This window comes from Dipodomys merriami, unplaced genomic scaffold, assembly GCF_024711535.1.
Source record: "Dipodomys merriami isolate MVZ:Mamm:240054 unplaced genomic scaffold, mDipMer1.0.p SCAF_6, whole genome shotgun sequence".
NCBI lineage: Eukaryota > Metazoa > Chordata > Mammalia > Rodentia > Heteromyidae > Dipodomys > Dipodomys merriami.
In genome coordinates, this window is record NW_027206179.1 from 20,634,955 (window position 1) to 20,659,038 (window position 24,084).

At 39.0% G+C, this 24,084-nt stretch overlaps 1 protein-coding gene across 1 annotated transcript in view; it reads right to left on the minus strand.

The window, feature by feature from the left end:
• Positions 1-293: 293 nt before the first annotated feature.
• Positions 294-24,084, minus strand: part of Tm9sf2 (transmembrane 9 superfamily member 2) — a 59,854-nt gene continuing 36,063 nt past the window's right edge. Inside the window, exons 10-17 of the mRNA XM_070002687.1 lie at positions 20,987-21,119; positions 20,005-20,124; positions 17,492-17,549; positions 13,837-13,996; positions 11,276-11,427; positions 9,520-9,631; positions 4,467-4,638; positions 294-1,525 (exon numbers count right to left, since the gene is read on the minus strand). Coding sequence (XP_069858788.1) covers positions 1,458-1,525; positions 4,467-4,638; positions 9,520-9,631; positions 11,276-11,427; positions 13,837-13,996; positions 17,492-17,549; positions 20,005-20,124; positions 20,987-21,119 — 975 coding nt within the window. The 3' untranslated portion in view covers positions 294-1,457. The remainder of the gene's footprint in view (positions 1,526-4,466; positions 4,639-9,519; positions 9,632-11,275; positions 11,428-13,836; positions 13,997-17,491; positions 17,550-20,004; positions 20,125-20,986; positions 21,120-24,084) is intronic.

Consider the following 24,084-nt stretch of genomic DNA (forward strand, 5'->3'; position numbering starts at 1 on the left):
CAGGTTCTTTGCTGCACTGTCCTTTGCTGCACTGGTTATTTTCCAGGTAAGATCTCTCTTACCTTATATACCTGGGCCGACCTAGATGCACCACCACACTGAGCTCCCGATTGAGACAAATCTTATGAACTTGTTTTTATGCCCATCTAGTTTCAAATCGTGATTTTCCCCAATCTCTGCCTACACAAGTAGCTAGAATTTCAGGCTTGAGCCACCATGCCCATCTATATTTGGATTTTAAAAAAGAGAGTGGTATAAAATTATTCAGGAAGAGTCCAGCAACATCATATAAGTGAAGCTAAAACTTTAGTTATAACTTTAATGACAATGTCTTTGTTCTCATAAGCAGCAAGCAGTAAACCCCTTAATACAAATAACGTTCTCATAGACATAAGCAGACTTAACCTTTGAAGTCATCTCAAACTTTCAATTAGTCAGATGAATGAGACAAAGAAATAGTGACTTCTAATTCTAGCAAAAGAATTATTTGTAAAATCTAAAACAATGTAATCATGAAGACAAAATCTGACTTAAAAAAACAAAAAAATATATTAAAAAAAACCCTCAAGAATATGAAATCTGTAATGTAAGGCCCATATTAAGTACCTAACATGTCATTTATGACTAGGTAGGCATGACTGAAGTCTCCATTATTATTTCACAGTGAAAAGCTTAGACCTGACATAAAACTAAAAGACTGACATTTCACTTCGACTGAAACTCAAGTAGTGTAAGATTAACAAATTCAGTAAAATGCAATAAAAAGTATAAATCATCTTAAAACATCCTTGGTCAATAAATTTGTATTTACAGAATCTCCTTGAATATATAACAGGTAATGATGCAATGAAGATGTTTTTACAATATTTATTAAGATAACAAATTTATAAATTGAAAGACTCAGAGGCACATAGTTTAAAGGCCAATACCATGGGAATAATGAAGTCAACACAGAAAAGTAATAAGATATGAACAGTTACAACCAATACAAGATTTTTAAAAGCCATACTCCCCCCCCATGAATACATCATAGGAATCATCCTTCAAAATTACCATGATAAAAAGTTATTTCCTTCAAAGAAAAATAATTCTTTCCACCTACCGAGCCTAGAAAATCCTATTTACAAGTAACTGTTACGGATTTCATCAGTATTATGGCCTCCTCTATTCTGCCATTAGAGTATTGAAAACTCTATACCTATTGTATTTACAAATGCACATAATATTTAAATTTGCTCTTCACTGAGAACAACTAAATATATACTTAATCAAATCACAATACAAATGCCTTAGTGTCAAAACCACATTTCGTGGGAAGAGGTGTACTGAGAAGTATGTTGTTTCTGAAGGATTACTAGGCCAATAAGTCTGATAAAACTTAAGGGAGTCACAAAAACAGCTCTTGGTTGATGAGGAAATTAATTTATTTCTCTTTTAACTGGACACACTGGGCTTCTTCAGTCAACCTTCACCACACTGTAGATTTTGGTAACAAACCAAAAGCATGCAAAGAAGCCAATTGTTCCTAAAAAAGAAAAAAAACAAAAAATAAAAACAAAATAAGCCCTCTTTTCAATGAAAAGTTATACCAAAATATAGACTTAAGACAACTAGTTTCTTTAAAAATGCAAAAAATTATAAATTACAACTGTCTAAGAAAATGCCATAGATCTATGAGCATTGTTTGAAAATATAAAAACATTTCAAATCAAATTTCTTATAAAATCTAAGGTCTTTATATTATTATATTATTTTATATTTATATTATAAGCTTTCTATAAACACATTATTTTCTTTATTACATACAAAAGACTAAATTAAAAAAAAAGATGTCTTATTTCTTTTCCAATGTAACAACATTTTTATCACACAATGGAATCGTTACTGAAATGCTTTCAAGGTCTGATATGAATACTCTAGTATCAGATTCACAGAAATAGTTATTAGGAACCATTGGTTTCCAAAGAATTATAGTAAAGCAAAGCAAATGTCTACAAAATGTTAAAAGTGATATACTTAAACTGGTGCCAGTGGCTCTCGCCAATAATCCTAGCTATTCAGGAGGCTGAAATCTGAGGATGATGGTTCAAAGCCAGCCCAGGCAAAAAAGTCTGTGAGATTCTTATCCCCAATAAGCTACTCAGAAAAGCCGGAAGTGGTGCTGTGGCTCAGGTGGTACAGTGCTAGCCTTGAGCATAAAGAAGCTCAAGGACAGCACCTAGGCCCAGAGTTCAAGCCCTAGGACTGGCACAAAAAAAAAAAAAAAAAGAAAAAAAAGAAGAAAAAAAAAGTGATTATAATTAGGATAATTAACAAAGATGATCCCAAGTATGGTACCAGAGAACAGATCAAACTCCTCCATGAAATGAGTATACAGTGCTTGGACAAGTTGACTATTTGTTTGTACTGGGAGAGGGGGTTCTGAACTCAGGGCTTATACCTGTCATGCTTGCATGGATGGTATTCTACTAATGAGCCACACCTCTTGGCCTTGCTTTTTGCTGGAGACTGAGTCTCATGTACTTTTCTGTATGGGCTGGCCTTGAACTTTGAGCTTCCAGTTCTTAGCTTCCCGAGTTGCTTAGTACAGGCATGAGCCAACAGGGCCTAGTTCCAAGTCTATTCCTTTACTTCATTAAACAGATATTTTTCTGTCCTAGTTAACTCCAAAGACTGTTATGCAGTGTGACTGACACAGTTCAAGGAACAAATACATTCCTCATCTTTTTGGTATATAGAATTTGAATGCTAGATGGAGACATCTTTTCACTGTGACAAAAATCAAGTTCAGATATTATGGAATTACTTTATGACCATGTGGCTCTAAGTATGGCTAGACTTCATTTTTCCTGCTTTCAAATGTAGAATCCTTCTAAACTATATTTAGAGTTACTAAACAAGTTTAGACTTTGTTTTGCAAATGAACATTTACTAAGATGTAAAATATACATAGATATTTAAAAAATAAAGACTTGCCATTTTTCTCAGTATTATCCCCTAAGATATATTTAATAGGTAGGAGCACACACAAATAAGGGGTGGCTTTGGCCCCCATGTAAGGTTAATATTTAATGTCTCAATTGTGTTTCACTATTGTTTTAGTATAATACACAGAAAAGGTATTAATGTTTTTCCAAATCGAGACCATGTGTGAACTATTCTTTTGGGAAGTTTTGTGATCATTCTTATACTGGACAAGCACTGGGACATGCTATATGCTGTGTGCAAGGCTCACCACAAATGCACCTTCTGAGTCTTCAAAAGACTTAGAAAACGGTTAGGCTTAATTTCAGAAAAATAATGTTAAAGACAAAAATATTTGATCACTATTTTGGCAACTCTGTGGGACATAATATATATACTAAAAGTGGAATCTCTTTTAGGTAACAGATTTTTTTTTACTTAAAAGTTGTAGCTCAAGTGGTAGAGTGCTAGACTTGGGCTAAATAGCTCAGAGGTAGCACCTAGGCCCTGAGTTCAAGCCCTAAGACTGGCACACACACACAAAAAAAACACAATAGGTTAGAATTTCCAGAATTAGAAGTGTTCCATGACTGTCTTTTGTAGTATCACTCAGCCTTACTATGTTCCCAATATACGTTATACTAAATTTAGGTAGTGATAGCTTTTTGCTTCTTTCTAGAGAGGGAAAAAGGAAGCTCATGCACTCAGGAAGCTCAGACCTGTAATTCTAGCTACTAAGGAGGCTGACTCTGAGGATCAGTATGAATCCAGTCTCAGCAGGAAGTTTCATGAGACCCTTATTTCCAACTAACTATCCCGCCCCCTCCCCCCACCCCCCCACCCTGCCAGAAGTAGAGCTGTGGCTCAAGTGGTAGAGTGCTATCCTTGAGGGTGGGGGAACCAAAATGCCAGAAAACCTAAACCCAAACCAAACAAACCAGGGACAGCTCCTAGGCCCTAACACCCCAGGACCATCAGACAGAAAAGAAAAGAAAAGAAAAGAAAAGAAAAGAAAAGAAAAGAAAAGAAAAGAAAAGAAAAGAAAAGAAGAGGAGAGGAGAGGAGAGGAGAGGAGAGGGGAGGGGAGGGGAGGGGAGGGGAGGGGAGGGGAGGGGAGGGGAGGGGAGGGGAGGGGAGGGGAGGGGAGAGAAAGGGGAGGGGATAAGGATAGAGGAGAAAAGGGAGAGCGGAGAGGGGACAGGGGACAGGGGAGAGGGAAGAGGAGATCCATGGGCACTACTGAGGTAAACAGAGTAATAGAGATGACTAGTACAGTGTCCTGCCCTTGACCACAATGACCCCAGACCCCACTTCTTCTCTTGTATTCTGGTTTGATCACCTCTGGTTATCTGAGCTGCAAGGAGCTCACAGGGGACCTTAAACAGTGCTTAGTCATACTGAGGGCTAAATCTGGGAGCACAGAAGAGCAGAGCCTTCGTGGATCTTATAAAAAGAAAGTAGATATAAATAGTCTAAAACTAACTCAAAGTAATCTTTCTTACCTGTAAAAAGAAAGAAGATCAAGACCATTATCATGGTATAACCAAAATACAGAATTGTACTTGCTGTTCCTGTAATTTGCAGTTTTGAAAAGAAGTAGTGTATTGCATATATTAAGAAATAAACTGCAGTAAAGCCACTGGTAAGGAATGAGCGCCACTGCCAATGATAATCCTATGGAGAGAAGGAAAAAATGGTCAAAACCAAGAATTACTTTCCAACTATTAGACACTCTGTAGGTAGATAAAGTTCCAGAACAAGCGCAGTTCAGGGGAAGCCTCCAAACCCCAATTTTTGTCCCAATTCCAGTCCCTGGCTTCTACTGGATGTCCTACATGTCCTCCACACTCACAGTGCTAAGCAGCGCTCCCTTGTGGGATTCCTTAAAAACTGGCTAACAGGATGTGGAAAAAAGTTAAGCTGCCTATGAGTAATTAAGGGTTAAGCTAAATCTCACAATTTATGATTCTCAAGGAAAAATAGTGTACAAAAGCTTACTTACATGGTTCAAAATTAATTTAAAATATATTAAAGTTCTAGTTGATTTCACATTAGTAAGATCACAGTATTAAGACCCATCTGAACTTCATATCCCGTTATTACTACACAATTTAAACAAAAGTAAATGATTAAAATAGCTCTTTTTGCTTTTACATAAAGTGGTTTTCAGATTACCAGGAGCATTTTTAAAAGAAAATGCTTCATGATCTCTCCAACCATTTTGAATATGCTAAAAACATACTTCTAAAGGTTAAAAAAATCCTAAAGATTCTATACACAAAAAATTCCACTATAACAAATGAATTCAGTAAATTTCAAAGGTTAAAAACTCTATATACCAAAATCAGCTGTGTGTGCACAAGTGTGTGTGTGTGTGTGTGTATGCATGTGTGTGCACACTGCTTGAGATTAAATCCAAGATCTCATACCTGCTAGGCAAGCATTCTAGCACTAAGCAACATTCTCCAGTATGACTATGTTCTTATAAAAACAACAAACAACTCAAAGAAGACACAAAAATACCCAGAAACAAATTTAACCAAATGAATCTAAGGCTTACTCACTGAAAACTAAAAAACATTGCTGGAAGAAATTATAGAAAACCTAAATACAGGGCTAGGAAGGTGGCTCAGTGGTAGAGTGCTTGCCTTGCATGCATGAGGCCCTGGGTTCCATTCCTCAGCACCACATAAGCAAAAAGGAAAAAGCCGGAAGTGGTGCTGTGGCTCAAGTGGTAGAGCACTAGCCTTGAGCTGAAGAGCTGAGGGACAGCGCCCAGGCCCAGAGTTCAGGCCCCATGACTGGACCAAAAAAAAAAAAAAAAAAGAAAACCTAAATACAAAGACAACATTAATTAATTAATGAATTCATTTATTTATTTTGGTTGTGGGGCTGAACTCTAGGCCTGGGCACACTCCCTCAACTCTTCAGCTCAAGGCTAGCGCTCTACCACTTGAGCCACAGCGCCATTTCTGGTTTTCTTGTCATCTATTGGAGATAAGACTCTCACAGACTTTCCTGCCTGGGCTGGCTTTGAATCATGATCCTGAGATCTTAGCCTCCTGAGTAGCTAAGATGACAGGCGTGAGCCACCGGCACCTGGGGACAACCATATTTATAAACTGGAAGAAGGAATAATATTCTTAAGAACTAGTCTCCAAAGTGATCTATGCAGTCAGTGTAATCTCTATTAAAAATTTAACCATCTCGCCGGGCGCTGGTGGCTCACGCCTGTAATCCTAGCTACTCAGGAGGCTGAGATCTGAGGATCGCGGTTCAAAGCCAGCCTGGGCAGGAAAGACCGTGAGACTCCTATCTCCAATAAACCACCAGGAAACCGGAAGTGGCGCTGTAGCTCAAGTGGTAGAGCGCTTGCCTTGAGCTGAAGAGCTGAGGGACAGCGCCCAGGCCCAGAGTTCAAGCCCCACGACGGACAAAAAAAAAAAAAAAAAAAAAAAAAAATTTAACCATCTCTTTTGAAGGAATAAAAAAAGCTATTTTCCCCTCTTTCTTTTCTTTGTCTTTTTTTCCCCCCTCAAGTTGGTCTCAAACTCATAATCCTCCTGCTGTACCCTCCACCATGTGTACCCCATAGCTGGCTTTTCATTTTTGTTTTTCAAAAAGGTAGTCTTTAAATTTTGTTTGCAACATCAAGCTGGCTTTGAACTACGATCCTTAGATCTCAGCCTCCTGAGTAGCTAAGATTACAGGCATGAGCCACCAGTGCCAAACATAATGAACTCTTACACCACCACCACAAACACTCCACTGTCCCACTTTAAAAATAGGAAAAGGAAGCCGGGTGCCAGTGGCTCAGCCTCTCAGGAGGCTGAGATCCAAGGATCATAGTTCAAAGCCAGCCTGGGCAGGAAAGTCCATGAGATTCTTATCTCCAATAAACCATTCAAAAAAACCTTACGTGGTGCTGTGGCTCAAGTGGTAGAGCACTAGCCTTGAGCTGAAGAGCTGAAGGACAACGCCCAGGAACTTAAACTCTGGAGGTCAAGCCCCATGAACGGACAAAAATTTAAAAAAAATTAAAAATTAGGAAAAGGACTTGAATCCACAGTTATTCAAAGAAGATATCCCAATTGCCAACTAACTAAAAAAAGATGCCAGTGGAAAATGAAAATCAAAATGTGATATCATTTTACAGTAGTTTGGGTATAAAATATAAACTAAAAAAAATACACAGAAAGCTTTGGTAAGATTTCGGAGGAGCTGGGCGCTGGTGGCTCATGCCTGTAATTTCCAGAGCAGGAAAGTCTGTGAGACTCTTGTCTCCAATAAACTACTCAGAAAAAGTCAGAAGTGATACTGTGGCTCAAAGTGGTACAGCACTAGCCTTGAGCAAAAGAAGCTCAGGGACAATACCCAGGCCCAGAGTTCAAGCCCCAGGACAGGCAAAAAAAAAAAAAAAAAAGAATTCAGAGGAAATGTAACCTTGTATATAACAAGTAGGAATGTAAAAGACAGTTATTCAAAAAGTCAAATACTGGCTACGCAGTGGATTATACCTGTAATTCCAACTACTTGGGAGCCAGAAATGGAAGGACTAAGGTTCAGGGCAGCCCAAGCAAGTCAGGTGTGGTGGTACAAGCCTGTAATCCCAGTTACATGGATGGAGAACCATAGTCCAAGGTCAGCTGGGCAAATGCATAAGACCCTATGTGAAAACACACTAAAATATCAAAAGAGGAATATTCTTCATTCCCATCTCCTGTGTGGGAAGGAGATATTTCTCTTCACTTTTCCTATTTCTCCCTACATTATTCTGTTTTACTTAAATAAATTGTTGCTCCACTTCCAAAACAAACAAACAAAATGTAAAAGGCCTGGGTAAGAGTAACATAGTACTTGTCTAGCAAGCACAAGGCCCTGATTTCAATCACTTATCAAAAGGGGCGTGGAAAAGTTACAGAATTACCATGTATGACTCCAGCAGAAATGAAACAAGTACCCAAATACTTGTTTATAAATATTCATAGCTACATTATTTGTAATAGCCCAAAGGTGGAAATGACTCAAGTGTACATCAGTGGATAAATATATTAACGAACAGGTGTTAATACATATACAGTAGAATATTATCCAATTATAAAAAGGAGTAAAGTACTAACATATGCTACACAGTGGATGAACCTTGAAAACATTCTGCTAAGTCAAAGAAACCAGACACAAAAACCTACATACTGTATGAATCCATTAAAAACTATACTGAATGTTTAGAAACAGAGAGATGATCTGGGTCCAAGTAAAGAGGGAAATGGGAAATAAATAACTGCTTAATAAGTATGCATGTGTATAAAGATATTTCAAAATCAGAGGCGATGCTTGTAGAACACTAAATAGTCAATTGTTTACTTGAAAATTGTCAATTTTATGTGAATTTAACCTCAATGTAAAAATACAACAAAAAAGGAGACAGTTTTGGAAGTTAACAAATGGGAAAGTGGGGGGGTGGGGTGTGAAAGCAGAGGGTACTGAGGGAGTGAATATGATCAAAGTACATTATTATGCATGCATCAAATAGAATAAAGCAAATTAAAATGCTAAAAATGGTAGGGTGGATAAGAAAGACCACAATATAATGATACAGTGATATAATGAAACCCCTTGTACAACTAGTATGAGTTAATAAAAACGTTTAAATAAACTCAATACATTCAGTTTAACAGACTTTCTTATATGGTAAATAACTACTTAAGACTGGATCTTTTTGGTATGTATGTGTTGGTCCTGGTCCTGGGGCTTGAACTCAGGACAGGGTGCTGTTCCTTAGCTTTTTTGCTCAAGGCTAGTGATCTACTACTTGAACCATAACTCTACATCTGGCTTTTTTAGTGGTTAACTAGAGATAAGAGTCTCATAGATTTTCCTGCCTGGGCTGGCTTCAAACCATGATCCTAGATCTCAGCCTTCTGAGTAGATAGGGTAAGAAGTAAGCTATTAGTTACCTGGCTTAATGGTCTAATCTTTAAAAATCAATTTTACCTATTATCCAAGGATGCCCATTACTTTGATGTTGCCACAAATAGAAATCATTACACTGTAGTCACTAAAAATTTTCAGTGAATTTTCCCTATGTAATTTTCCTGCTAAGAATATCTACATTATAAATTATAAGAGTCTTTTTTTTTGGCCAACTGCTGGTTGCTGATGCCTATAATCCTAGCTACTCAGGAAGCTGAAATCTAAGGATCCCAGTTCAAAACCAGACCAGGCTAGCTTTGAGCAAAAAAGCTCAGGAGCTGTGTCCAGGCCCTAGGACTAGCACAAAAAGAATAAAACAAGAAAGCCAGCCCAATCAGATAAATCCAAGAGATTTTTTTTGTACTGGCACACACATACACACGTTTTTACAGGCTGGTCTTAAGATACAACATCTTCCTAGCTCACCTTCCCAGTAAGGGTACCTTTGATTTAGAATACAGGCTTAATCTTTCATAATAAATTTATCTCTACATAAATGATCTCCATTAACAGTATTCAAGTTGCAACATGCTGAAGTTATAAATGCTATGAATTAAATAAGTGAATATTGCTAGTACATACCTCTGCACATAAGTGGAAATAGCAAAGAAGTATAGTTGCTTCAGAACATGTAATGACCAAAATGATAAATACCAGGAACAGGAAACCAAACATATAATACATCTGGTGTGACCTATAATCAAACATGTTAAGATAAAACTATAAGTATTTTTGTCCTTGACACAATAAGTAACATGATCTATTTATTTTTCTTGAACTGACAAGGTTTTTTCTCCCAATTGATGAAGCAAGATATATTTTCAAGGGTTTAGATGATGAAGGAGTTGGGTGAGACAGGCAGGAAGGATCAATGGATTTTTATCTTGCTGCTTATGCAGAATCTGAAAATATTCTACAATAAAATATTAGTTTATTTCTCTACTGGAGAATCAGATACATCTGATAAAAGACAAGCTAGGAAGTGGTTGATAAAAATCAGTTGAATTTGGAAAGCTGTCATAATAATCATGAAGGAAATGTTCCAACCATAAAAAAGCTCTAATTTAGTTAAAATTTTATGCTACTTTAAATCTTAGTATCTTCTGTAATGTATGCCAATGTGATAAAATAATTCATACACATATTCACATAAAAAATAGTACAGGATGGGGCTGGGAAGGTGGCTCAGTGGTAGAGCACTTACTTGCCTTGCATGCATGAGGCCCTGGGTTCGATTCCCCAGCACCACATAAGCAAAAAGAAAAAAAGCCAGAAGTGGCACTGTGGCTCAAGTGGTAGAGCACTAGCCTTGAGCTGAAGAGCTGAGGGACAGTGCCCAGGCCCAGAGTTCAGTCCCCACGACCGGACCCCAAAAAAAAAAAAAATACAGGAAGCTGAAGAGCTGAGGGACAGCGCCCAGGCCCAGAGTTCAAGCCCCATGACTGACAAAAAAAAAAAAAAAAAGTGATAAAAAATAGTACAGGAAGTGGTGATGTGGCTCAAGCAGTAGAGCACTCGCCTTGAGCTGAGAGTGCAGGGACATGGGGCTGGGAAGATGGCTCAGTGGTAGAGCACTTGCCTTGCATGCAGGAGGCCTTGGGTTCGATTCCTCAGCACCACATAAGCAAAATGAAAAAAGCCAGAAGTGGCGCTGTGGCTCAAGTGGTAGAGCTCTAGCCTTGAGTTGAAGAGCTGAGGGACAGTGCCCAGGCCCAGAGTTCAGGCCCCACGACCGGACCCAAAAAACAAAAAAAAAAAGTCCCACAGAGAGTGCAGGGACAGCGCCCAAGCCGAGTTCAAGCCCCACGACTGACAAAAAAAAAAAGCCCCCCAAACAAAAAATAGTACAGTGGCTCCAAATTACCACTAGCAATTTTCCATGGGAACAAGCAATCAGGAAATGAAGGCAAGTACCTCCAACAAGTGCCCAGAGGGCCTCTCTGGAACAGCATATATTTCTTAAGAACATGAGTTTGGAGAGACTGAGGTTAGTCTGTCATATAGCACATGAGTAATAAAATTGTTCACCACAAAAAAAAAAAAAAACAAAACAAAAACAGAAGTAAATCTGTAGCTCAAGTGGTAGAGCACTAGTCTTGAGCAAAAAACTCAGGATAGTGCTAAGGTCCTAAGTTCAAGCCATAGAACAAAAAAAAAAGCTATTATCACTATTATTCTTTATATTCCACAGGAGATAACACAACCTTTTGACTCTTACCATTTCTGGTTATAACTGCTTACAGTTAGAAGATACAAATAGTAATCTATAAATAAAAAGCAAGTACCATATTCTATATACAATAGTTGTAAAAATAAGAAGACTCTGTCTTCAGCTTACCAAATACTGTTCAGAATGAAGAAAAGCTGTATGAAGATGCAACCAAAGGGCAAAATCCCTCCCATGATAATACCAGGCAAGGGCTTTGTGTAAAATGACTGCTCAGGAATCTGACGTGGAATCTGATTGGTTCGAACTGGATGTTCAATGGCCTTTGGTAAAGGAAGAAAAGATTCATAATTAGGTCACTATTTAAAAAATTCTCTGTACAACATTTACCTGCTTATTCTCAGCTTCCATGCTGACATTAATTGCAATGAAAGTTCACTTAAGTCAGTGAACTGAAATTTGAATTTAGATGCTGTGAGCCAGATATTGTTAGGTGTAATATTCAGTTTATTTATTGGAACAAGCCAACCCTGCTTCCAGCTGCTATCCATGGCTTAATGGCTTTGGAAAGAAATACATAGAACATAGTATTTGGACAATAACAGTTAATAAAAACATACAACATACAACAGAGTATGGGTAAGGTTGGGAGAGATGAAGAAGGCAATGAAAGGGTAACACTGATCATAAATTGACAAGTTGAATTGAAGTTGTGTTTTACATCTAAAAACACATAGTTGCTGGGTGCTGGTGGCTCATGCTTATAATACTAGCTACTCAGGAGGCAGAGCTCTGAGGACTGAGATTCAAAGCCAGACCAGGCAAGAAAGGCTGTGACACTCTTATCTCCAATTAACTACCAGAAATCTGGAAGCAGAACTGTGGCTCAAAGATGCAGAGCGCTAGACTTGAGCAAAAGAACTCAGGGACAAGCACACAGGCCCTGAATTCAAGCCCCACAACTGACAAAAAACAACAACAAAAAAAACAAAGACAAAAGATACATATAGTAAACGTTTTTCATTTTTATTATCTAGTGCTTCTGCATTTTTTCCCATTTTATTATTTTATTTGGAGGTAGGCAAAAATTTCACTCAGAGTCAAGAATACAAAGACAACTTGGCACTAATGGCACATGCCTGTAATTCTAGTTACTCAGGAGGCTGAGATCTGAGAACTGAGTTTCAAAGCCAGCCCATGCAGAAAAGTCTATGAGTTAACCAGAAGTGGAAATGTGGTTCAAGTGATATAGTGCCAGCCTTGAGTGAAAAAGCTAAGGGAAAAGAGGAGGCCCTAGTTCAAGCTCCAGTATAGGCAGAAATAATTAAAAAGCAAACAAACAAAAAAATCCCAACAAGAACACAAAGATAATGACAGACTACATCAGGTTTTATAGCCCAAAGTACTGGTGGTAGTCTCAATTATTCTCCCTTTCAAGTCCTAGTTGTTTCATGGACATCTGGGATCTAAGATACCTAAACATAGATACACAAGAGGGAACTTACAGGTGTAAGTTTTGAACTGTCCTAGGGTTTGAATTCCGGGACTTGCTAGGTAGGCAGTCTACCATTTGAGCCATATCTTTAGTCCCTAGAAATCAATTTTTGCAAAAAAGGTAAAAGAATATCCTGTTTTTGTGGTAATAAAATGAAATTTAAAACATTATTATTATTTATTTTTTTGCCAGTCCTGGGGCTTGAACTCAGGGTCTGGGCACTGTCCCTGAGTTTCTTTTGTTCAAGGCTAGCCACTTCCAACCTTTTCTGTTTATGTGATACTAAGGAATTGAACCTAGGGCTTCATTCATGCTAAGCAAGCACTCTACTACTAAGCCACATTCCCAGACCAAAATTTGATTATTTTTAACTGGGTGCACACTTGTAAACCCCAACTACTTGGGAAGCTGAGGCTAGGATCCTAAGTTTGTGGCCAACTTGGGCAATTTGGTGCAACTCTATCTTAAAATAATAAAGTAAAATAAAATAAGATAAAATAAAAAAGGGTGGGGACCCTGGGTTTGATTGCCAGAATTGCAAATACTTTGGTACTTTCATGGATATATTTCTATAGGTTAGACTGTCTCTTTTCCAATTAATCTAATAGTTTCCATTTACTTAAACTCTGTAATCTAATCCTTCTACCTCATTCTTAATATTATTTTAAGAATGTTTTATGAAATCTAGATATCATAGGGCAAGTTTGTATCTTTTTTTTCCTTTTGGTGGCAGTAGGGTTTAAACTCAGCCTTTTACTTCCAGTCTGGTGGTCTACTACTTGAGCCATGCCTCCTGCTTTGCTTTTTTCTGATTATTTTGGAGATTGGGTCTCATGGACTTTTTTTTTGTCAGTTGTGGGGCTGGAACTCTGGGGCTGGACATTGTCCCTCAGCTCTTCAGCTCAAGGCTAGAGCTCTACCACTTGAGCCATAGTGCCACTTCCGGCTTTTTTTGCTTATGTGGTGCTGAGGAATCAAACCCAGGGCCTCATGCATGCAAGGTAAGCACTCTTCCACTGAGCCACCTTCCCAGACCCTCGTGGACTTTTTTGTCTAGGCTGGCCACAAACTGAGAACTTCCAAATCTCAGTCTCCTGAGAAGGTAAGAATATAGGCAAGAGCCACCAATGCCCACCTAAATCTTTATCTTTTAGACACTTTCATAATACCTCTAACTTGATATATACTAATTTCCACAACGAAATTCATTTGAATAAATTAATACTCATAAACTTACATTCTTCTTAAAACCAAAGTATGCACCAATAAATGTCAAAGGCACAGATATGCAGAACCAAAGGGCCAATATGGCAACCAGTGTGCCAAAAGGAATGGCTGCTGAAGATCCCTCTCCCCAGAGGATCAGATTCATTATAAAGAAGTCTGCAAACACGATTCTGAAAGAAACAAAAGGTTTTTGGGTAAAAGCAGGGTCAGAAACAAAATGAAGTAGTGAATGTTTTGATATCTAGAAGGTAGATTACCAAGATAAAAGGTAGGTGAATTTGAAACCTCTCTAGAAACTGTATAATTGTTCTGGTTAGTTTTGGCTCAAGTGGTAGAGCGCTAGCCTTGAGCTGAAGAGCTGAGGGACAGCGCCCAGGTGCAGAGTTCAGCCCCATGACTGGACCTTCCCCCCTAACCCCCCCCCCAAAAAAAAAAACTTGGCTAGCTAAGCGCTGGTGGCTCATGCCTGTAATCCTAGCTAAAGTGATAAAGCACTAGCTTTGAGCTGAAGAGCTCAGGGACAGCACCCAGGCCCAGAGTTCAAGCTCCACAACTGACCAAAAAAAAAAAAAAAAAAAAAACCAAAAACTTAGCTGCAATTAAACAATAATCACTTCCACATATTTTGTTTTTGTTTTTTGGTCCTGGAATCGAACCCAGTTTCACAAATGCTTGGCACATACTCTTTACATTTAGGTTTGAATCTCCCAGAAATAATTTTGTATGTGTAACATTTGAACAGGAATATTTTTCATATAATGAGTTGTCCACTATCGTCAATCCAACAATTCCTCAGGCTTATGATGCTATGTCTAGCATGAGTCCATGTAGATGAGGTTCATCTATACATTCAGCTAGCGAGTGTCTCAAATCTTTTGACAATCATTACTCCATCAAGTAATTTGTGTACAGTGCAAATTTCTTTCTTTCTTTTTTTTTTTGGTCGGTCGTGAGGCTTGAACTCTGGGCTTGGGCCCTGTCCCTGCGCTCTTCAGCTCAAGGCAAGCACTCTACCACTTAAGTCACAGTGCCACTTCCAGTTTTCTAGTGGTTTATTGGAGATAAGAGTCTCATGGGCTTTCCAGCCCAGGCTGGCTTTGAACCTCGACCCTCAAATCTCAGCCTCTTGAGTAGCTAGGATTATAGGTGTGAGCCACCAGCGCCCAGCTACAGTGCAAATTTCTAAAGTTCATCTGAATTACTGTATCAGTTTTCTGTTGTTAACAATCCTGTGAACAAAGACTTCTACATAATTCCCATTACTTTAAAAACATTTAATTGGTTATTGGTAATATTTAGGATGCTAGAATATTAGCTAATATCTAGCCCTTTTACTAAATTTTTTTAAATAATTAATTCTATAAGTTACAGGTCTTATAATAATAAATCTGCATATGTATACTATTCACAACACCTATAAACAATAACATGATCCCTAACTTTTTGGAAGGCATTTCTTCTTTCCTGTCTTGCTATGAGTAGAACTCAAATAACTGAAGCCATCAAAGTGAGTTAATAGGAATCTGCTCCTGAAATGGATTCTTACAGATTGAGCTTTCAAGCACGTATAACCACTCTTGACTTAATTCACTACTTGTTTATAAACTTCTACTTTTTTTGTGCTCAAGGGTAATGTTCTACTACTTGTGTCACAGCTCCACTATGACCTGTGTGAGATACTGGTGCCCGGCTTATTAACCTCTCCTTTAAAGGCATGATAAAGGATACAAATCAGAGAAAGGTTAATCAGAGATACAACAGGAGAACCAGCATAGAATAGATTCTATGAAGGCATAAAAAGTTTCAACCAAGTTTGTCAACATTAGACCCTATGGAGAAGAAAAGGGTAAAGGGCAGACAATGGTTTCCAGGTTTGAAAATGGGAACATTACTGCTAGTCTTAGAGAAATTTCAGTAAAATGATGAGGAAAAAAATGAGGATTACATGGATTTATATTGCAAATGTGTGCTGAGCAAATGAGAATAGAGGATATAAACTATTTCTCAAGGTACTATGTTGGGAACAGAAAAATATTTAGAAGCAAGGAAAATGCTTAGAAAGCTCTCTTAGGAGATGAGAGGACTAAGCAAATTGTATAAATAAGGAAGATGTGTATGAACAGAACAGGAGCAGTCAAAGGCTGGAGATGTTTAAAAGAAACCAATGGTCTTGGTAAGCAGGATAACGAGTTGACAGCAGAGGGAATGATGACAAAGATTATGGCTTGAGAAAGACACACTAATTTGAATAGAAAATGAATGGTTGAGAATTGTGCATCTTCCATGGAGATAGCAATTGAAGAACATTTATTCAAACCTGTAAAAAAAAATGCCTGTTGTAATCACTATCATGCTTCCCCCCCCCCCCACCCCCCCCCCGTGACCTGCAAGTGAAACAGTCCTGCTTTCAGGAAATGTATCACCTTTGGCATTCTTCATTGCTATTCCTTAAGAATGGCCAGCTTTTGCCCATTAGAAATTTGGAGGTTAGGAAGCATATTAGAATTGAGATCAGTGTGGTTTTCCAAGGTTAGGATCTTGGTTTATAGTGATTATTGGCATGTTACTTACTCTAATAAAATTGCTAATAAGAAACAATACTTCTGATAAAAATCCAAAAACATATTTTTGGCTTAACATCTTTAGGGAGACTTCCTATGTTTAGGTTAAAGGCTTTTGATGTAATCTTACATAGCATGAGTGAGACTGACCAGTCAGAATAGGGAACAGAAAAAAGACTTCTCGTCAAAGGAATGCTAGCCTTCTCTCCTTTGACAGAACATTAGAAAGACTTATAATAAACAAAAACAGCCAGGTACCTGTATAATACTAGCTAGTCAAGTGGCTGACATATGAGGATCATGGTTTGAAACCAGCCTAGGCAGGAAAGCCCTTGAGACTCTTATCTCCAATTAACTATCCAAAAAGCTGGAAATGGAGCTGTGGCTCAAGTGGTAGAGCACTAGCTAGCCATGAGCAAAAGAAGCTAAGGGACAGTGCCTGAGCCCTGAGTTCAAGTCCCAGGACCAGTTAAAAAAAAAAATATATATATATAGGAGAAAACAAAAACATTTCTCATGTCTAAAGGTAATTTTCCCATATAAGGCATGTATTAGACATTTGTAAGTATTTTTAAATTTTTACTTTTTACCCTTTTTCAAAACTTAAATCCTTTTTTTTTTTTTTTTCCCTCTTCTGGTTGTAGGGCTTGAACTCTGGGCCTAGGGTTTGTCCCTGAGCTCTTCAGCTCAAGATACCCACTTGTACTACTTGAGCCACAGTGCTACTTCCCATCTTTTGGTGGTTAATTGGAGATAAGAGACTCACGGACTTTCCTTACCCAGACTGGCTGGCTTTGAACCACGATCCTCAGATCTCAGCCTCTTGAGTAGCTAGGATTATAGGGGTGAACCACTGGCGCCCTGCTTAAATCTATTTTTTAAGGTAAGTCATTTAGAAAGATAAAGACTTAAGCCACTGAAGAATAAGGAATAAAATATGGTTGTGTTGAGCATTATTTAAAAATTTAAGGTAGAAGAATGGCTCAAGTTGTGGAGTACTTGCCTACCAAGTGTAAGGCCAAGTACAACCTTCAGTATCATTAAGAAACCAACAAAGGGGGGGAAAAAAAAAACCTAAAGAATTAATTGAAAAAATTCACTTACCCAGGACAAAGAAATGATGTCAACAAAACGTTTGTTTTCCACTTTTCACCTCCAAAAGCTACAGAAGAAAACAAATGTAAAAATTCAAATTTTTCTTTTTTCTTTTTCTGTTGGTCATGGAGCTTCAACTCTGGCTGGGCGCTGTCCCTCAGCTCTTCAGCTCAAGGCTAGTGCTCTACCACTTGCGCCACAGTGCCACTCCAGTTTTCTAGTGGTTAATTGGAAAGAAGAGTCTCACAGATTTTCCTGCCTGGGCTAGCTTTGAATTGAGATCCTCAGATTTCAGCCTCCTGAGTAGCTAGGATTACAAGAGTGAGCAACTGGCACCCAGCCAAATTTTTCTTTAAAGGCAAATCAAATACTCATATTCCCAAGTCCAGTATTAACAAACTGTCAAGCAGCACTGGCTGCTCATCCTCAAAATGATGTCTGCAACTTTGGAATGATGTCCCTTACCAAATGGTTCAAATCAGAGAACAAAACACAGAACTAGCTTGCCTATATGCTACTCTACAGATTTTTGCTTCAGCATAAAATAGGTCCAATATCAAAGAGTAAGTCATCAAGACCAGTTCTTACCTATTTTTGCATTAATCTTAAATAGTATCTATCAATGGGTTCAGGTATAAAAAGGACACACTGAGGACTCTTGTTTATCTTTGACATGTTACACATTTAAATTTCCACAGGTCTGACTCTTCAGGATTTTTCTGCATTATAACATCTAGCAGAGGTTAAGAGACTAACAAGAGAAAAGGGATTGCAACCTTTTTATTGCGGGGGTGGGGGTGGGGTGGGGGGGTGGGAGGGGGTGGGGGGTGGGAGGAAGAGGTTTACAATCCTGGGCTTAACTCAAGGCCTAGGCATTGCTCTGAGCTTTTTTTGATTTGCTCAAGGCTAGTGCTTTACCACTTGAGCCACAGCTCCAGTGCTGACTTTTTGAGTTAATGAAAGGTACAAGTCTCATGGACTTTCCTGCCCAGGCTGGCTTTGAACTACAATCCTCAGATCTCAGCCTCTTGAGTAGCTAGGATTATAGGCATAAGCTACTGGTACATGGTTTTAGTTTGTAAACTTTTTTCCTATTAGCTTATATTAGATATACAGTGAAGAATTTCATTGTTGTATCTACACATTTATCACCATCAATAAGTTTACCATTTGCCTATACACACATAAATAATATTTGATATGAATTAAGTGCTACTGACTATTGTGAAATTATTGAGAGTTTAATAATTTCATGATGCCTGGGAAATGTAAGGAAAAATTTTATAAATTTGGTAGGTGATACACACCTGTAGGCCCAGAGGCAAGAGAAGTGCTTACTCCCAAGAATTCAATACCAGCTAGGGAAATGCATCAAGATCTATTCCCCACCTAGCACCCCCAATTCTATGAACTCAAGTTTGTTTTTTTTTTCCCCTGACAGTGCCAAGGCAGCACCTCTCAGTAACATTCTAATTAACATGCACCTAAACTGCAAAGATGGAAAGGCAGTGAGAGGAGTCTTGCCTGGGCAAGTATGGATGGAGAGACAAGTCTGAAGGTGCACAGGCTGACTGAGGAAGGCCAATGTGGGTGAAATACTGAGAAAGGGAAGAGTATGATATAAAATAAGACTGGTATGGTAGAGGCAGAGGGTCTGTATTTCATGTTAATAACCCAGTCCTTTATCTTTTAGTAAAGGAAAAATTCATAAAAATTAAAACCAAGCTGGGTGCTGGTGGCTCACACCTGTAATCCTAGCTACTCAAGAGGCTGAGACCTAGGATTATAAGTTGAAGTCAGTCTAAAAGTCCATGAGACGCTCATCTCCAATAAACTATGAAGAAAAAAGCCAGAAGTGAAGCTGTGGCTCAAGTGGTAGACTACTAGCCTTGAACAAAAGAAGCTCAGGGCCAGCACCCAGACCTAAGTTCAAGTCTCAGGACACACACACACACACACACACACACACACACACACACACACACACACACACACACACACACACACACACACACACACACACACACACACACACACACACACACACACACACACACACACACACACACACACACACACACACACACACACACACACACACACACCCTTACTTTAGGGCTCTCAAAGTAGTCAGATCTTTGTTTACTTCAGTAAGTTTATTTTTATAAATATTAATTGATATGATATGATCTCTTACATGAGAGTGGGTAAATGCAGATATATTACTTGTTTCAGTTAAGAAACTGGCAATTCTCATTTGCATAATTTCCACATGCTTCTATGCACATACCAAATCTCAGCTGTTTAGCTTAATGTATTAAGCCAAAGCATAAAGGTGAAAGGAGGGAAGGGATATTGGACAAGCAGCAGCTAATTACCTATTTCATTGTGAAAGCATTTTCCACAGATAACTCTAAGGACAGTTATTCACATAACAAAGAAGGTCCCAACCATGTCTTTCATCCTTGGAATGTGCTTCAAAGCATCACCTATCTGACATAGTCACAAGGACATGTACTTACATTTATAGAATCTGGCAGCAACATAGCCTGCAGGTGTGCCCAGCAGTACCCACAAGACCACAGCACATGTCATCAGAGCTCCTCGGTTGGCAGGAGACAAAAATCCCAGACAAGCAAAAACTGAAAGATAAGGTTTCACATGTTATTACTGTTTCCTTCAGTGTAAAAGACAGATCTGTCTCATTCTTAAAATAAAGAAAATAGGTGGGCCCCAGTGGCTTCACCTGTAATCCTAGCTACTCATAAAGCTGTGATCTAAGGATTGGGGTTTGTTTTGTTTTGTTTTTTTGTCGGTCATGGGGCTTGAACTCTGGGCCTGAGCGCTGTCCCTCAGCTCTTCAGCTCAAGGCGAGCGCTCTACCACTTGAACTACAGCGCCACTTGCGGTTTTCTGGTGGTTTATTGGAGATAGGAGTCTCACGGTCTTTCCTGCCCGGGCTGGCTTTGAACCGGGATCCTCAGATCTCAGCCTCCTGAGTAGCTAGGATTACAGGCGTGAGCCACCAGCGCCCGGCTCAGGATTGGGGTTTGAAGCCAGCTTGGGCAGGAAAGACTCTTATCTCCATAATGGCAGAAAAAGCCAGAAGTGGTGCTGTGGTTCAAGTGATCAAGTGCTACCTTGAGAGCAAAAGGAAGTCAGGGATAGCACTCAGGTCCAGAGTTCAGGCCCCAGGACTGGCAGAAAATAAAAAACAAAAACATAAAAATAAAAAAATACCTCAGAAAAAAAAAGATATACTTTTCCAGCTAACACAGATCTCAATAATATTCAATGTAGTGTATCACTATGACCCTACATAAAGAAGGCAAACCCCCAGTTCGAAGTTTCTGGTCAGGGTCCTAAGACAAAGAATACAGATTCTTAGTATAAAAAGAATTCTTAGGAACAATCTAACCTAGTTACTTAACTTAGGAAAGCTGGTTTTCAAAGCATTACTTAGAATCAGTATTTCTTACTTTAAAATTTTCACTTAACACTTACAAAGAGTCACAAAAGTCATAATTAAAATCTGTGTCCCAGATCCTAGAAAGACTGACAGCAGCATCCCTTTTCTTGGAGGACGGAATATATCACCATGAACCAGTTTCCAGCCAAATTCTTCCTGGGCATCTTCCTATAAGGAAAATGATATCAGCTCAATATGTCATATGGAATTATAACTACTAAAATATTTGTTCACTAATGAACATGTCAGAGAATTTTTAAATAAAAACATTAATAAATGTTATCTATTTCAATTCTAAAGAGCAGAGCTTACCTCATGGAACTTTATATGGCTTTCTTGATTGGTTTCTAAAGGAAAGTTGCATATTAAAGTACACATACACACACACACACACACACACACACACACACACACACACACACACACACACACACACACACACACACACACACACACACACACACACACACACACACTCTTATTAGACATTTTACAAGCTAGATATGTGATTCATTAGCAGGGAAAAGGATAAACTTCCTAAGTCAAATTTTTGTTATCCAACTTGGCTTTTTATCACATCCAAGTGGAAACGTGGCTAAAGCGTAGAGAGCTTGTGAAAAAGCCTGGCCAGAGCATGTGGCTCTGAGTTTTAGCCCAGGTAACAACAAAAAAACAGGTGGGGGGGCGGAGGTGAGGGGTGGAGTAGGGAGGGGTGGGGGGGAGGGGGGAGAAGGTTTACCAGAGAAGCAAGAGCTATTTTCTGGGGGCAAACCTACATGAACAAGTTCTCGTTATTCTTTTGTGTTTGTTTTTTGGTTGGCCGTGGGGCTTGAACTCTGGGCCTGGGTGCTGTCCCTCAGCTCTTCAGCTCAAGGCAAGCACTCTACCACTTGAGCTACAGCACCACTTCAGGTTTTCTGGTGGTTTATTAGAGATAGGAGTCTCACGATCTCTCTTGCCCGGGCTGGCTTTAAACTGCGATACTCAGATCTCAGCCTCTTGAGTAGCTAGGATTACAGGCGTGAGCCACCAGCGCCCGGCAAGTTCTTGTTATTCTTGCAGAGACAGAATACCTGTATGATATATGAATACATTTTCCTACCTTATTAAAATAAAATTGTTATAGATAAACCATCTTAAAGTAGGGCTGCAGCGTCTAAGCCTCAAGTAGAAGAAATCTGGCTAGACTTTGCCAGATATGGTTCTCTACCCATGGGTAGAAATATTAGCTAGAAATATTGCCAGGTTAGACTTTGCCACAAGTTAGCTCTCCAACTAATTGGAGTGATATAATAAGCATCACTCAGAGGAACCTAACTCCTTCGCATTTGCATTCTATCTCCCACTCTGGCTCAGGCCACTCTTCTAGAACATAGGAAAAGTATGGGAAATCCCTGGACATTTCTTTTCCCCCCAAGTATGAGTTCAGAAATGCATTATCAATTTATTGAGCCTGTCTAATTTATTGAGCACTGACTTCAGTAACATAACAGAAAAATTCCTGTCTTGTGAGTATTTCATTCTCAGGAGATAAGAAGCCTGGTGCTGGGCTGGGAAGGTGGCTCAGTGGTAGAGCACTTGCCTTGCATGTTAGAGGCCCTGGGTTCGATTCCTCAGCACCACATAAGAAAAAAGCCAGAAGTGGCACTGTGGCTCAAGTGGTAGAGTTCTAGCCTTGAGCTGAAGAGCTGAGGGACAGCGTCCAGGCCCAGAGTTCAGGCCCCACAAAAAAAAAAAAAAGAAGAAGAAAGAAGAAAGAAGAAGAAAGAAGAAGAAGAAAGAAGAAAGAAGAAGAAGAAAGAAGAAGAAAGAAGAAAGAAGAAGAAGAAGAAAGAAGAGGAAGAAGAGGAAGAAGAGGAAGAAGAGGAAGAGGAAGAAGAAGAAGCCTGGTGCCAATGGCTCACGCTTGTAATCTTAGCTACTCAGGAGGTTGAGATCTGAGAATTACAATTTGAAGCTGGCCTGGGCTGAGAAGTCTGCGAGATTTATATTAAGTGGTACCTTAAGTGGTAGAGCACTAGCCTTCAGCATAAAACTCAGGGATAGTGCACTGGCCCTGAGTTCAAGTCCAGGATTTATATGCACACAGATGCTAATAAGTGCTTATAGAAAAATTAGGGAGTATGGATCTGAGGATTTTGGTTCAAAGCAGCCCCAGGAAGGAAAGTCCATGAGACTCTTTAATTAGCTGCCAAACAGGCGGAAGTGGAGCTGTGACTCAAGTGGTAGGAACCTTGAATGAAAAAGCTAAGACAGAATGTGAGACCCTGAGTTCAAGTCCCAAGACAGGCGCGCGCGCACACGCACACACGCACACACACACACACGAGTTTTACTCAGTTTCTGACTATCAATATTGCTAATACTAATTGAAATTTTCAGTGAGCGGTCTTAATTTTAAAATTGAAAAAAATATTATTGGAGTAAATTAGGCTCATTGAACTCAGGGCTACATGTTTGCTAAGCTGGGGTTCTACCACTTGAGCCATATCTCTGTTTAGTGGTTACTCTACAAATCGAATCTATTGAACTTTTCTGCTTAGCTGATTCTGAATTGTGATCCTTCAGATCTCAGCCTCCTGAGTAACTAAAATTACAGGTAGGTCCTACCTGCATCCAGGTAGTGTGTACTGTTTAAAAATTCTAGAACTTCTGAGTTGTGAATTGAGATGTCCTGGTATATGGTAAACAAATGACTTTGTCCAAACATAATTCATAGCTTTTGCTGATTTTTGTCATGCAATTATTTCCATCATGGTTGATTTTAAGGTACCAATATGAAGTCAGAAAAGATACCAAATTATTATGTAGTATTTCCATTCTCCTGATAAAATGTGTATAAACTGTAAAGTACTGATCATATTAAAGTATATAAGAAACAATGCAAAAAAATAAAGAAAAATTAGGGAGTATGGATGTATATGGAGAATGTAAGTTGATCAGGAAGGTCTCAATGGGAAGATCATATTTCTGCATAGTTAGGGAGGTAAAGGAGCTAGCCATGTAAATACCTGAGAAACAAACATTCCAGGTAGACAGAATTGCAAGTGTGAAGTCCCTGAGCAGAATGGTCAGCATTTGCAGCAGAGCTCTGAGAGATAACAAAGCTTCTGCATTTACTCAGAGTGAAGTG